Below are 16503 nucleotides of genomic sequence, written 5' to 3' on the forward strand. Positions count from 1 at the left end.
GCCGTGCCCATGGGGAGCCAAAAGTACTGACAAAACCCCCGCTGGAAGTGCAGTCACCATGGGTACTAACTAGGAGATCCTTGAAGTGATTGCGGACCTGAAAATGGCCTGGGAGACCAAACTGGGACTGGCTATGACTGAATTGAAAGCCGCATTGGAGCTTAAAGTTGGTGCAGTGCAAGAGGAAGTGAACCTCCTCCGGCAAGATGTTAGGTTGCTGGCTGAACGCACAGAGAATTTGGAAAAAGAGGTGGCCCGAACACAGCGGAATGCGCATCACATAAAGCAGACCTTCACGCCCTAGTGCAACGTGGGGCAACCTTGAATGCAGAGCGGAGGGGGCAGAGGGACGCGCCCGAAGGAACAATATCCGCATTGTTGGTCTGCCGGAGGGGGCCGAGGGATCTAACTCTACAGAATTCATCGAATCTATGCTACTGCAGGAGATAACTGGAGGAGTGTTGTCCCAGGGGTTCGCGGTGGAAAGAACGCACAGGGCACTGATGCGGAAGCCGCCCCAGGAACCCCCCTTAGGCCGGTGATTGCCACGATCCTAAACTATCGATCGGGAAAGAATCCTTGAACACTTCCGTAAGGGCGGAACAATACAAAGGGGAACAGCAAATATAACTGAATACCCAGATTATACCCTGTTGGTACAACAAAGCCGCATGAACTTTGGGACGGTGAAGAGGCGATTGCGTGAAGCAGGCCACAAGGACATGTTGCTCTACCCGGCGAAGCTAAAGGTGTTCCACAAAAATAGAACCTTGTTTTTCGAATCCCCGGAAGAAGCTATGGGATGGCTCGAATGTTGTTGGGATAAGGGAGGAAGGGGGAGTTTCTTAGGTGTGAGGGGGTTTCGAACCAAAATGCGAATCTTATCAGGCGGGTTGGGGGGCGGAGAGGGAGGGCAGGCTATGGTGTCAGGATGCCTTAGAGTGGTTACCTGGAACGTAAGGGGCCTCAACTGTTACTTGAAGCGTAACAAGGTGATGATGTACCTGAAAAGAATGAGGATTGACATAGCACTATTGCAGGAGACCCACCTCACCAGGGAGAAGTTAGAGGTGGTCAAGAGGAGGTGGAGGGGGTGCATGGAGGGAGCCACATATTCGGCCTATGCAAGAGGTGTCATCACTTGGATAGCACCGCGCGTGCCATTTCAATTGCTTCAGGCTACGGGAGACCCAGAAGGCAGACTGATAGTTATGAGGGGGATGCTGGAAAACTGGGAGTTGAGTGTCGTTAACTTATACACCCCCAACCAAGATACAGCGGTCTACTTTCGGACTCTGTATGGGAAAATTATCCCCCTATTAGGTGGCGGGATCCTGTGGGGCGGAGACTTTAATTGTGTATTGAATCCTAAGGTAGACAGATCAGATTGCAAGTTTGATAAACCCACGAAGCTGTTACTGGCCCTTCTGAGAGATTTCAACCTAATTGATGTCCGGAGGCAGTTCCACCCAGCAGATAGGCAATATTCGCACTATGTGGTTCACATGATCTGCACACGAGGCTGGACTACGTGTTCGCTGCTGCAGAGCTGGTGGATGAGATGAGCGCGGAATATAAGGCCAGGGTGCTCTCAGACCATTCCCCCCTGGTCTTGGAGTGGCGACACCAACCCCCTAAAGCGCAGATTCCGACGTGATCAATACTGGCAGTGTTCGATCAATGGAAACGGTGTGGGAAGCATTTAAAGTGGTACTGCGGGGGGTGGCTATATCGAAATCTAGAGGGCTCCAGGGGGGTATAGAGCGGGAGCTGCTGGGAACGGAGGAAGCGTTGGAGGACATTATGCATAGGGGAGGCACCTCGAGTGAAGACTGGGTCAGGATAAGACGTCTAAAACGGGCTAGTTAGTGAACACTGGGACAGGTTATGCAAAATAAGCTATAAGAAATATGTTGAAAGGCAGCATGCAGGAGGAGACAAGCCGGGCAGGCTGCTGGCCTGGCTATATAAGAACGAGGCACCAAGGCCAGTGATCAGGGAAATCATAGGGCAGGGAGGTCAGATCCTAAACACCCAGGAGGAAGTAAACGAAGGATACTATAAATGTCTCTATGAAGACCCAGGTGGACGAGGGACCAAGAAATCCAGGAAACACTTGAGGATGTAGGCCTGCCCACCCTAGACGATTTAGAATGGGCAGACCTCGATGCCCCAATTACATTAGATGAACTTGAGCTAGTGATTCAACACCTGCCCACTTGTAAGGCTCCGGGGTCAGATGGGCTCCCGAGTGAATTTTAGAAAACCTACAAACAAGAGCTGCTTCCCCTGTTGTTGGCTATGCTTAATGAGGCGTATGAGCAGGGCAGGTTGCCAGAGTCCCTACGAGAGGCGGTGATAATTCCGCTTTTGAAGCCGGGTAAGCCTAACACGGACAGCGGGTCATACAGACCCCTGTCGATGCTTAACCAGGATAGCAAAATTCTAAAGGCTGTGCTGGCAAATAGGCTTAAGCGAGTTATTGATAAACTGATACACTTCAGAACTCGTATGAAAGGGGGGGGGAATAAACCTGCCGAATTTTGAGGTATATTATTTGGCGGGACAGTTGCAATACGTGGCGAGATGGCTGTCTGAAGAGGAAACGGCTGAAACCAGGCTGCTGTGCATGCAACCAGCTCCCTACTTAGAGAAGTGGTGTGGTTGTCCAGGCCAAAGGTACTGGAGATGGCGTGGTTGTTGGTGCTGGGATGGGAGTTGCGGCACAGGGCATGGCGGATGGTGGGATACCTGGCAGCGTTTTCGATGCAGGTACCGTTGGCGGCACTATGCAGAGAGGACCCCCAGTTGATACAAGGGATCCGTAGATGTTGGGAGCCGATGGGCCTGGCCACCCTAGGAGACATAAGGCAGGAAGGGGAGGCACTGGAATTTCAGAAATTAATGGAGGATACCGGGGTGCATAAGGGGCAGTATATAACCTACTCCAGAATAGCTAAACGTGTGTGAGAAAAGTGGCCGGCGGAGGTGCTTACTGAACAACCGGATGCCACCATGGAGATGATATGACATCTCAGAGGGCGGCGGGCATGAGACATCCCGCATATATGTGCTACTGGGCTCTAAGGTGGGGAAGGAATTGCTCCAATTGAGACAACTCTGGGAAGATGAGGTGGGAGAGCCCATGTCTGATGGGCTATGGGATAGAGCCCAAAGATATCATAAAGTGTCCCGGAACGCAAGACTCCAGCAGATTCAATTATATGTCACACATAGCTTATCTGGCCCCTAGTAAGATCGCCAGTTTCGGTGGCCAGACGACTCAGAGGTGCCCCAGGTGTGGGGAGGAGGATGCTGGGATGTTGCATATGTTTTGGGCCTGTCCGGCGGTGGGAAGATTCTGGGCAGAACTGAAGACTCGCTTAGCAGGAAATGGCATCACGTTGGCGGTGGAGTCGGCCTGGGCTTGCATGCTGGGGGGGGGGGGGTTCCATAGGCCAGGTAACCTGAGGCACACTATCAAAATGAAAGACTTGGCATACATCCTGGCTAAACAAAGGATCGCAATGTGCTGGAAGTCGGCCCATAGGCCGAGGATGGAGTTGTGGTGGACTGACATCATGAAATGGGCTGAGGCAGAAACAGCGGTCTGCAGGGGAGGGGAGGAGGAGGTGGGACCCCTAATCGAATGCAGGCAGTTGGTGGCTGCCATGGTGGGGCCCCCCAGCCCGATCGCAACGATGAGGATACGGATAACATGATTACAATATACCCGCCTGAAGAAGGGCAGACTGATGTGAACTTAAATGGTTAAATTTACCACACAGCACATGGTCTGTGGACTCACATCATGACACAGAACCAGATCACCACTTTATATAAGGCAGAAGAAACCCCATTTCAAACGCTCTCACGGTCAGGGGATGCCCAAAATTTTGATATATCAAGGAGATTGTTACACCATTTATAACATTTTTTCTGATCTTATGCAAATGTATTGATGCACACCCCACATTCCTGGTACCTTCAGTCCTGAAAAAATAGACCCAGTACGTGTTGCTTCCGTTATAAAAAAGTTTTTTAGTTTTAATCAAATATTCACAATGATAAAAACACTCATAAACTGGCTAGTGCTCATTATAGATATAGATATTTCGAAATTACAAGATGAATTGAAGAAAGACTTGGACCTCGAGGCTTTCAAGAGTAAATTAGATCAACATCTCAAACAATTATTAGAATTCAAGAATGACACGAATTCTGAGCGGGTCAAGAGAATGAGAAAAGATCTCTCTAATTTTTCACATGAGAAGATTTTTCCCTACATTGTTGAGGGCTATAAATTTGGTAACACCTATCATGGCACAAATAGTCAGTCCTCCTTTAAAAAGAGAGTCCACTTTCGCAATACCTCGTACAGTTCGAGTGATGATGGAAGCACAGGCTCTACGGACCCAAGTAACCAACAGGGTACTGGTAGAGGTCGAGGACAACGGTACCAAAATAAACAAAGACAAGGACGTCCTTTTTTAGGACAGGGACCCAACCGAGGGGATTGGGGGAATCGGATACAAACTCGCAGCAGGGCGAGGAATCCGTGGTGGTTAATTTATCCAATTACACCTTAAGTAGTAACGAAGAACAAGTATTAAACAAAGGTCTCAACTTCGTCACCACCAAGTTCCATGATCCTTTCGAGTTCAGATCTGAATTGCACAGCTTCATGCGTAAAGTTCATTTAAATGAATATTTCCAGAATGACAATACCTATGAAAATCTTAACCGTACGGGCTTAAGAAATAAATCTACATTTAACGCTCCTTCTCATAGTTACACCTCGGAGTCCCAGGTGTTCGAAAAACAGGTACTCAAAGAAGTTCATAAATTGGAACAACGAGGCATACCCAATCATTCAAACTTTGGTAATATCCAACGGGCACTAATTTCCAAGCTAGCTGGGACAAATGACGTCATCGTGAGACAAGCTGACAAAGGTGGGGCCATTGTCCTCCTTAACCGTACAGATTATGTTGGGGAATGCTTACAGTTACTAAATGATGTTAGAAGCTATCGCCCCATCCCTAATGATCCTTCCAACACACTGATGGCTATTATAGAAATTAAGGTATGTAGTGCTTATGAGGCTAAAATGATTAGCAAGCAGGAATGGGATTATCTCACCAGAAAGCAAGGACGGGTACCCGTGTTTTACATCCTTCCCAAAGTGCACAAGAGTCTGATTAACACACCAGGCAGACCGATTGTATTTGGGGTCAATTCCATACTAGAACCCCTGTCCAAATTTGTGGATTTTTTATTTGAGGCCTTTTGTATTGAAAATGAGTAGTTATTTGAGGGACACCTCGGATGCCATCAATAAAATTGAGAATCTGCCTTATAATTCTAACAACTTTTTATTGATCAGCCTCGATATACAATCACTGTACACGGTAATTCCACAAAGAGCTACACTAGAAGTAGTCGAAGAAATTCTGAGAGACGGAGAAGATGGGCATCCAGTTAGCAATGCTTTCATAATGTGGTGTGCTGAATTTGCTTTGACTAGAAACTTCTTTCAATTTCAAGGAAGTTTCTATGAAGAAATAGAGGGTACGGCAATGGGCGCAGCCATGGCTCCAAACCTGGCCAATCTCTATGTAGAATATTTTGAAAAACTGGTCATCTACCCCGACACTAATCCTTTCAAAAAACATCTGGTAAAGTGGCTGCGATATATAGATGACATTTTCATAGTATGGGAAGGTTCTAAAGTGGAGGCTGACCTGTTTGTGGAATGGCTAAACACGCAAAATCCTTTTCTAAAATTCACCAAGGAAATAAATGCACAAGAGATTAATTTTTTGGACATTACTATCTTCCATCATGAAGGGAATCTAAAAGTGAAACCTTACAAAAAAAGACTGATAAGAATGCTTTGTTACTTTTTCTAGTCATCATGCTAACCACATTAAATCAAATTTGCCTTTTGGGCAATTTTTAAGACTTAAAAGGAATAGCAGTTTACAGCATGACTATTGTAGTAGCAAGGCCGCACTATCTAACAATCTACGTAGCAAAGGTTATCCGGCAAAATTGGTGAAAACATCCCCTAAAAGAGCATTTAACAATAATCGTGAAGCTCTTTTAGAAAAAAAGAAAAAAAGAGGGAGAGGGACGATGAAGCGAACCGCATTGTGTTTCTGAACACCTTTTCGAATCTATCTTACAAAATTAAAGGTATCATCAATAAAACCTGGAAAAAGGTTTATAATGATCAATCGGTGCTACCGCCGTTAGTGGCGTTTAAAAAAAGTCAGATCATCAGAGGCATGTTGATTAGAAACGATATATCGGTCAAACAGATGACAGTACCCAGACAAACAACGCTGTGGGGTCTCCCCCCTGTCAAGGGACATTTTCCTTGTGGACAATGTATTATGTGTGCCTACACTAAAGAAACAAAACAGGTCTTACTGAATCCTACCACGATGTGGTCTCTTGATGATATGACAAACTGCAATACTGAAAACATGATTTATTTAATTACTTGTCCATGCGGACTGCAATATATTGGTAAAACGAATAGGAAGTGTCGTACACGTATGGTGGAACAACGTAGCTGTATAAAAAACCAGATTCTTACGGCACTTATGGTCAGACATTTAACACAAATGAAACATTCACATGAGGATTTGAGATGGGTGATTTTGAAAAAGGTGGTTGGCAAAAACAAGTTGGAAACAGATGGGAAATTGTTATTGTTTGAACAGAAAATTATTTTCAAATGTCAGTCATGTTGTGGGCTTAAATGAAGAAATTGAGTGGCAGCATACACATGATTAGAACCTTTAACCAGAAAATCGTTATTGATTTAAACGTGGTGTTCTATGTTTTTGAAATGCTTTTTGTTTTGAAATATTTCTTGACTTTTGCCTTCCAATATGCAATCCAGCGCCGCCATCTTGGATTCCCACCCTTGTGACTGGATCCACGTGGTGTGGGTGGCAGCTTGGGGCTGTTTTTCATGCCCATGATTGGCTATAATACAGCCGTTTTTCATGCATATTTAGTTTATATATTTTTTAATGATTTTTTCCTTTGGTGAAAAAGGGCATCTTATAGTCGGTGCAGGTCCCTTATTTTGGATCTGGTAACGTTGCCTGTCTGATGGCCCGTTGTTTGGGATGCGATCACTGTGATTGAAGTCTTGTTTCCGTATCCATGGTAGTACTAGCAGTCCTCTGGCACGGCAGTCCTTTTTCTGTATCCATTGTTGCAGCCCCCGTAGTCCTCTGTCTATGGTGCTCGACACACTCTAGTGTTTATACGCAAGCATTTTTTTGTAAAGTTTAGCGCGGTACGCATTCATGCGGTAATTTCAAGGAGTTGGTCGCACTAGGAACTCTTCACTTTGCGGGATACAGGTATGTGTCGTCGTATCCAGTTTTATTGGGTTGACTTTATTAGCAGTTTGTACCGGGTGCCATTGACGCAAGAAAGTGACCGCAGCGGCATGGTCTCGCATTTACATATTTATACATATTTATGCATGTTTATACATGTTTTGTTTTAGGCATTGACCCTGGGAATCATTGAATATAGTGTTTTCGGTCCATTAAAAGAAGAACTTGATGGAATTTCCGGAGGCATACATTGAATAAGGAGGTATTACGATTTGTGTTCTCACTATTAGGTGGTGTGTTGTGGTAGAAGCTAGACAATATGGCTTCTCTAAGTAGACATGGAATTGTGGTGTCACACTCGGTTATTCACTTGAGAATTGTTGGTGGCACGGTGGTGCATGTTGGTGATGGGGTATACCCTTTATGGCTACATGTTGATGAATTGTATGTCTTGGTTGGCTTGCAGCACTGAAGTGGACCGACAGCTACTTGGAAGCTATCGAGTAATAGAGACTCGAATTGTGGAGTCTACGGCTAACCTGTGGTGATTTGTAAACACCAGCGCTACTGATACCAATTTAAGAGGTATGTAGTTCGACAATAGGGACAGGTTGACAGCAATCATGTCCTTCCTACCCAGTGCATTGTGATTTGGAAGCAATTTGCACTGGGGTATGGAATTTGATTCTTAGTCTTTCTGACCGGTGCATATGTCTGGTGACTGCCCCTTTTGTTTGTTTCCTGGTTTAGGAACCATTTGGGAACCCCCAGGTGTGACTCTGGATTGCATGGTGGAAACTATGAAATGGAACTATTCCCCTGAAGAAAGTTCATGCATTTGTGCAAATAAGAACTGAAACATGTCAGGATTTTTGTGTACCTGAGTCAGTGTACTCTGTGTGTTTGGAAAATTGTTAAATCCATTCATTGTGTGTTTTTGTACTGTTTTTTAACATTGTGGTTATGTTTGTCAAATGTGTGATTTGTATTGTTTTTTATACCATGCTGTGTGAGGTTGGGTCATACTCATACCAAACACTTTTATGAGTGTTTTTATCATTGTGAATATGTGATTAAAACTAAAAAACTTTTTTATAACGGAAGCAACATGTACTGGGTCTATTTTTTCAGGACTGAAGGTACCAGGAATGTGGGGTGTGCATCAATACATTTGCATAAGATCAGAAAAAATGGTGTAACGATCTCCTTGATATATCAAAAAACAGAACCAGATCAACCTGCTGGAACTACTAGCTGTATTCAAAGTGCTTGAAGCATCCAAAGCGCAACTGATGAACCAGGCGGTTCAAATTCTAACAGACCGCACAACTGCAATGCTCTTATTGAAATGGGCACTCAGACGGGGGATATACCTATCCTCCCAACACGTTCCAGGGGTACTCGACACGCTAGCAGACTCTCTGAGCAGAGATTCCCCTACCAGAGGAACACGAGTGGCAACTAGACTCAAACGTCATAGACCACATCTTCTCTCAGTGGGGTTATCCCACACTAGACTTGTTCGCTACAGGAGAAAACAAGCAAAGCCCAGACTTTGCATCCAGGTTCCCCCAGCCAGACTCCAAGGGGAACGCCCTATAGATGAACTGGTCAGGGAAATTTGCTTACGCTTTTCCCCTTGACTCCATTAATGCGCAGGTTAGTGAACAAGATGCACAGAGAACAGATGGAGCTTATCCTAGTAGCTACCATGTGGGCGAGACAACCGTGGTATCCGCATCTACGCAAAACTGGCGATGTACGATCCCATCAAACACCTGTGCCAAACCAACCTGTTAACCCAACACGGGGGAACAACGGTGCACCCACAACCACACTCAATCAACTAGGCAGCATGGCTCCTGAAGTCAGAGTTCGGACACCTTAATCTACCACAACGGTGTATAGATATCCTCAAGGAGGCACGAAAACCAAACACTATACACTGTTATTTCGACTAGTGGAGGATTGTAGTGTGGTGCCAGTCAAAACAAATAAGCCCCATAGAATGTACTCCTTCACACATTCTAAATTATATGCTCCAGTTGTTAGATTCAGGGTTAGTATTCAACTCTATAAAGGTCCACGTGGCGGCTTTATCAGCTTTATTGTGGAAAATTCCAGTCATTGGGCATTCATGGAGGGAGTAAAGAGACTCCACCCTCCGATTTCAAACCCACCACCAGGATGGGATCTCAATGTAGTACTAGCAAAGCTTGTGGGGCTGGGGGGCATTCGAGTCGATGTTTAAGTCAAGCCTTAAACAACTGACATACAAGACTGCCTTCTTAGTGGCTATTACTTCCATAGGAAGAGTTAGTGAATTGCAAGCATTGTCAGTGCAGGACCCTTTCTTTATTATCCATAAAGTTACATTGGTTTTACGTACTCATCCCAGGTTCTCCTCTAAATTTATCTCCAAATTCCACATGAACCAATCTATTGAGCTTCCGGCTTTCTTTCAGAATCCAACAAACTCAGCTGAGGTAAAACTCCACACACTAGATGTGAGGAGGGCGGTCCTTTACTATGTAAATAAGACCAGGCTGCTTAGGAAAACAAATCGACTGTTTGCCTCCGTAGCACCAGGCAGAGAAGGAGACCACATTTCCAAAAATGCCTTCTCCAGATGGAAAGTCAGATTTATACAATTATGCTATTCATTATCAAACAACTGCCTTTTACACCAAGAACTCACTCCACATGGAGCACAGGAGCTGCTACCCTGTCCTTTATTGCAAATGTCCCCTTAGACAGCATTTGCAAAGCAGCTACTTGGAGCTCAGTACACACTTCCACTCAGCACTACTGCATTGACATCCATTCCAAAGCAGATACACAGGTGGGACAAGCGGTTCTAAAACATCTATTTGCCGCTGCTCCTTCTCACGACCCACCACCTTTTCCTTACACTACTCACTAATCTATGCATAGCATGTGATCTAAGCAGATTCCACAAGCCTCAGAAGGGATACATTACTCACCGTAATCATATTTCTGATGCTTGTATCTGCTCAGATTCACATGCGCCCACCCTTCCTTTTCTGAGAGAAGGTGCATAGATGTTATGAGCTTTCTGTTATCTATCTGCTTGGATACACGTGTACTCGCGCTACACTTCATGCAACCTCATGTTAGAACAAAACAATCAGAGGGACCTTGACGCGTGAAGGACCATGGGTACAGTGGACGTCACACTAGAGATTATTACTGGCACGCCCTGTCGACGTCCCTTTTGAGTTTCGAAAACAACTGTAATACTCTGCACCTTCCACTAGATGTTGGCCTGTGCATAGCATGTGAATCTAAGGAGATACAACCATAAGAAATACGATTACGGTGTAAAAAAAAGGAAAAAAGTATCAAGTTCTTCCCGAGGGGATGGCACTCCCAAAGGCTCCCCAAGGTACGTTTCCGACAACGCGAGAAAATCTGCAAAGTCCTCTGGTTCAGTTGAAATAAGAGTTGACGGCTCCTGCTAAAAATTCAAAAGTGAGTGAACTCATTAAAAAGGGTGGCCCTAGGGGCAGAGTAATCCCTATCCTTTGAACCTTGTGATTTTGAGGGTACGGGCGTCGAGGATTTGGAGTGTATGGGCCTCATTATGAGTCACCCGGTACGGAAATAACGGCGACGGTAAATCTGCCGCCACCATTGTTTCCATACCGGGTGATCTCGAGTCCTGCAGGCGGAGGTGTCATTCCCTCCAGGTCTGACCTGGCAGGTTTAACACCACCCACCTGCAGGCGGACGTGGAAACACCGGCACCATCACGAGATGGTGTCCGTGTTTCCACTTCCCCATTCCCATTGAGTCCTATGGGACTCAATGGGAATGGGGATTTACGAAATTCCGCCTCCGGAATTCCCAGGTCACCAGGGTCGTAATGCCCCAGTAATTCTGGGAATCACGGAGGAGGAATGGTAATTAGAGTCCGGCGGTAACCTGCTGGAAACTCTGGCACGGGACTCGTAAGGAGGCCCTTTGTGTTTTTGGGTTTTTTTTTTTTTTGTTTTCTTTTTTTTCACGTCTTTGCTTTAAAGAGGTTGGCGGAGATGTGTTTAATGAGTTCACTCATTTTTTAATTTTTAGCTGGAGCCGTCGACTCGTCTTTCGACGCATATTCAACGGAACCCGAGGACTTTCCAGATTTGCTTGCGTTGTCGGAAACAGACCTTTCGGGGGCATGTCATGTGGAGAACTCAATGGCCCAGAGCGCAGGGATTTTTTTCGGACCTTCCCTTCTACACCGATTGTCTCATCTGTCGACGACGTGGTCGATTGTCTGCCATGGGTGGCGGGGGGGGGGGGGTGGGGGGGTGTTTAGTGTGGCATGCAGTGGAAGTGAGTGCCTGAGCCGCCGGGTGTAGTCTCTGTAGTAGAACTGCCAATTTGCCTGTAGAGTCTGGGGCTCGCACGCAGGAATCCATCGGGTCCTGATCGCCCTCAGCGTCACTTAGGACGCTGATGCTGCCATCGTTTGAGGCTCCCTCAACATTCATAGCGGCCTTGGCCTGCATGGCGTGGTGGGCCCAGCGTTTTAGTTTTCTGGTCTCAAAGTTTTTGGCTGAAACAGTCTGCAGGACTTGCACTGTTTTTCGGAGTGATCCCTAGGGAGACAAAGCTTACACACTGTGTGAATCCTTCCAGGTAGACTTCCTGTTACAGGAAGGACAAACTGTAAATGTATTTTCCATAGTATGGAAAGATGGCAGCCTGGCAGATTACAACTGAGTACAGGTGAATATGAATTCACTAAGTGAGATGGACTATGACCTCCGCTCACCCCCACCCCCTTCTCCCTACTGTACAGGGCTGATGCCCGTTGTGGCCTAGGTAGGCTGTAGATAGTTTGTCGAGACAGGAATAGTTGCTGACAAATGGTCTTGCCCATCGCCAGAGATCTTGCAGTGTATGGTCGTCGAAATGCCAAAAAGTTTAACTTTAAACTTTATATAAGTAATGGCGACAGCCAGAAGCAGAAACGCAGCGATTTGCGTCAGACTATGATGGTGGAAAAAACCCATCTGAGGAACCTCGACGCGTGAAGGGCCGTGGGTACAGTGGACGTCGCACTAGGGATGACATTACTGGCATGCCTTGTTGACATCCCTTTTCGGGTTTCGAAAACAAAACATTTAATCCTCTTAGATGTCGGCCTATGCTTAACAATGAATCTAAGCAGATGCAAGCATCAGAAATAAGATTACGGTGAGAAATGTATCCCATATATGTAATCCTGGCTTGGCACAACACCAATTTACCTACGATGGTCCTGCATTATTTAAATTCTGGACAGCTGTCCAATGAGCTACTTCCCGGCTCTGGCCAGATCCTGCAAAGAGGATGTACACATGTGGCTACATCCTATCCCTCCCCAGGGAGACTGCCAAAAGGGCAATGCAGTATAAAAATAAAATAGGTCTCCAAACAGTATGCCTAGCCATTTTGAGCACTGAAATGCCCATTGTGCTACCATGAGATTTTTATTTATTTAATTTTTATTTATTTTTTACAACAAAAACAAAAAAAACTAAAGTGTGCAGGAGTGCTCCCCAAAAAAAGGTAAAAATAAAGGAATCGCTAGCAGCAAACATTGTGGTAAGTATGTTGTCCAATCTGTAAAAAGAATGGATAGAAAATGTTTCCCCCACACAATCTTAGTGGGATATTGTAGTGCCCTACCATAAACCATATTGAGGGACTGGGTCCCCTTGCATTGATAACCTTAAGGACTGGGCAGTGCATGCAAAATGCTGCAGAGTGAAATTGAAAAATACCTTTCTCCCAAAAATCAGCCCAGGAACACGCAAAGAACCTGCAGATATAGTTTTGGAAGCATTTAAAGAGTTTGGTAAGCCATTAAAAGAAAGGCTTTTCATAAAGGTTACTAGAACCTTAGAATTGGAAGCAGTAAATAAGAAGGTTAAGTATGTCTATTACAGTGAATTACACGTTCAGAGGCCAGCACATGGGAGCTTGATCAATGAAACGTTGCTTAATTAGTCGGTGTCCTTAATGAAGGTGAAAGGTTAATCTTATTAGATGTGTGGGAGAGTGGATATCCATGCTTTATGAATAACGTGTTGTTGGGTTACTTTTTTTTCTCTCTCTAGATCACGTGTTCAGAACACTGTCTCCAGAAGTATTTGAAAATGACACAGCGGATTTCAATGCGATTTCAAGAGTACCACATTCAGCAAAATGAAGCTTTGGCGGCAAAAGCTGGACTCCTTTCACAGCCGCGATAGTAATTCTATTGGCTTGTTTTGATGCACGACCAGTATTTGTTACAGTATACCTCATTCTATTAAGTAAAAAGTTGGTGACTGTGTCGATGGCCTAGAACAAACCAAGGAGAAGGACGGCTTGACAAGCAGAACTCGTTGCTGAGCAGTCTGTCACTTGTTCTAGCAAAAAATTGACGATTGCAGATCTTTATTTTAGGCCCTTTTTTAAACCCTTTTTACTTTTCTCTTTTTTTACTGTACTATGATGTTTTATGGCTGTCTTAAGTTTACTCAAGCTGTGTCTAAAACACATAGTTGAAAATGGATTTGTTCATATGTTCTGTTCAGATCTCCTATTAAAAAGTATGTGAAAAGTAAAACACTAGGCAATTGTACACTTTATTTGTGTAATGGGTGTTTGGCCCTACTCTGAAAACGTGCACTAACCTTCAGTAACCTCTATTCCATGACTTGTTTGCAAAAAACATCAAATGATGGGAAGAAACTGGCAAAAGTGATCATCCAGAAGAAGCACTTGGAGCAGATGGGATCAAATGCTGCATACAGAGCCATTTTAGGCTACTGTTCTATTTACTATTAGGAGGTTACTGATCATTCAAATGGGTAAATTACAACATAGGTGTGTAATGAAATAGAATTGTTAAAAACTGGTTTTGAATGTGTAATCTGCCCTGCATATTGCATGTCCACAAGGCTTTCTGGGGCTGGGGCATGCACTACATCCAGTGCTCTTCCAAAATACCTTCCTCAGCTACCTCCAACTCTTGGGGTTAGCTGCTTCCCCAGGTAGAGAGTGGCAGGTAGATCTCTCTTCTCTGCAGGTGCCCCCCTCTGGAATAGCCTTGCCTGGCCCTCTCAAACTTGAGCCAGGCCACCAGAAGTTCCGGAAGCAGCTCTAAACTTTTCTCTTCCTTTTCTCTCTCTCTCCCTCCCCTGCTGACCTACCTATCTGCTGTAGTGACTGGTTGCTTAGCTACCTTTTAGAGTCTCACGAGGTACCGGGCTCTTTTTTGATCAGTCATCCTTGCACTGCCTTCTGGTCATACCACACACTTAAGGGCTGTAACTCTAACCGTACAGTCTCTTGTTCTCCTTGCACTACCCAAAGCCGTGATGCTGTGGCTGCACTTACCCAGAGCATTGCTGCCCTGTTTTCCTCTGCCCTCTCCCTTGCACTAAACTTTTCTCCTTCCATTTCTCGCACTTGCAATAGCTGAATGACATAAGGTCTAGTAAGATTGTTTGTCTTGCCCTCCCTCTGTCTTCCCTTCCTTGTTCTGTCGCGCCTAGAAACACCTGTGTACATGTGCGTTATAAATGACTTATATCCTATGAAGTTCGCTAAGCTTTCATGAACACAATTTTTGTATTCTTTCTGACATATCAGCTGCAAAAGAAAAGTGCACCACAATACAGCGTTAGAACATTATCCACCATATTTAGCACCCACATTCCCTTCTCCCATCATAAAGGTAAAAAGGAACACATTCCATGAACTTCAAGACATGCCAGGTAAGTTTGAAGCAGACTGAGTCGCAATACTTTGGTTGCAACACTTGGTATCAAACAAGTTTAGAGTATTGTACGGTTGTGGAAGGAGATGACTGACACACAGGTGGCATGCTGTGGGGTCCCCCAAGAATCATGTGCCCCCCCCCCCCTTTATACAACATCTTCACTAAGCCCATATTCGACCTGCTAGACTCTGAGGGTGTATTGTACACTAACTATGCAGACGTCACCCAAATCCTCCTCCCCTATCTGGGTTCAACACAATCTACTCCCAGATCATCAACAAAATGTACTCAACGATTCAAACCTGGATGGCAACCAACCACTTATGCCTGAATGACAAGAAGACGGAGAATTCTGCTGGTAGGTTCACCCTCCCTGCTCGAAAAACTTACTGATGGGTCTACGGATACCAATATCCACGTCGGTGAAAACACTAGGCGTTCACCTCAACGCTACCCTGTCCTTCACTAGGCAAGTGAGCGCAATCACCACCTCAGCCGCATACTATTAATGCAGCCAGACATTTCCTCTACCGAGCAAGCTGCCTAACCATTGCAAGAGCAATCATCGGAGCAAGACTTGACTATTGTAATATCCTTCTTGCCGGAACTTCACAACACAACTTGAATAAACGCCAGGTCATCCAAAATAATGCCTTCCGAGCAGCCCTGAACATATCCAAAAGAGACCATATCTCGGACACCAGGAAAAAAGTCCACTGGCTACCTGTTCGGGAAAGAATTGTTTTCAAAACTTTCTATCATGCACAAATGCCTCTCCGGCACGGCTCCAGAAGATAGAAAGATCCACTTCCACCAGACCAGTAAGGACAGTTCATGCTAACCGACTAAAAATGCCTAAGACCATAAGGTCCAGAGGAGCAGGCTCCAGCTTCCTGTCAGTTGCAGCTAAACATTGGAACTCAGTACCACCTGAGATCAGAGACGTCCAACTTGCCTTTTCCGAAGACTTTTATTATACCAAAAGAAAGAAGCCTAGCTATCCCTAACTCTGAGAGGTGTCCCTACCTCAATTAAAACGAAGGAAATGTCAGATTGTCCCTAACTAAAGAGTCTACTGTCCTGTGTCAAAATCATACTTCTAAATCTCGCACTTATAACAAAACTAAACTGGATTTGACTCTTCAAGGTCCAGAAGAATGACTCCCCTCTTCTGGATGGGATGGTATGGTTTGCAAAGTAGGGAGAGGGTCTTCCTTTCTCAGGCTTCTCTTGGAAAGTCAATGTGCTTTTCATATTCAGGTATAGACCCCTTTGTATTGGTTTCTTAAATGCAGGTCCCAGACACCTTCACAATGCATTCTTTGGAGTCCCAGAGGTTCCCGGGCAGCCCCCATACCTTCTTTCAGAGCT

The 16503-nt window shown here is 45.1% G+C and overlaps 1 protein-coding gene and 1 long non-coding RNA gene across 5 annotated transcripts in view; both read left to right on the plus strand.

Annotated features, from left to right (window-relative positions):
- The window catches only part of TIMM9 (translocase of inner mitochondrial membrane 9), a 226268-nt gene extending 212294 nt beyond the window's left edge, over nucleotides 1-13974 (plus strand). For all 4 annotated transcript variants that reach the window (XM_069637419.1, XM_069637421.1, XM_069637420.1 and 1 more), the window contains one exon: nucleotides 13481-13974. In XM_069637419.1, coding sequence (XP_069493520.1) covers nucleotides 13481-13615 — 135 coding nt within the window. In that variant the 3' untranslated portion in view covers nucleotides 13616-13974. The remainder of the gene's footprint in view (nucleotides 1-13480) is intronic.
- LOC138526755 (uncharacterized) lies at nucleotides 7235-8467 on the plus strand. The gene is made up of 3 exons (XR_011283728.1): nucleotides 7235-7626; nucleotides 7831-7949; nucleotides 8115-8467. It is a non-coding gene; the product is annotated as an uncharacterized lncRNA (long non-coding RNA).
- Nucleotides 13975-16503: the final 2529 nt, after the last annotated feature.

Source organism: Ambystoma mexicanum, chromosome 14, assembly GCF_040938575.1.
Source record: "Ambystoma mexicanum isolate Mex_15411 chromosome 14, UKY_AmexF1_1, whole genome shotgun sequence".
Classification (NCBI taxonomy): domain Eukaryota; kingdom Metazoa; phylum Chordata; class Amphibia; order Caudata; family Ambystomatidae; genus Ambystoma; species Ambystoma mexicanum.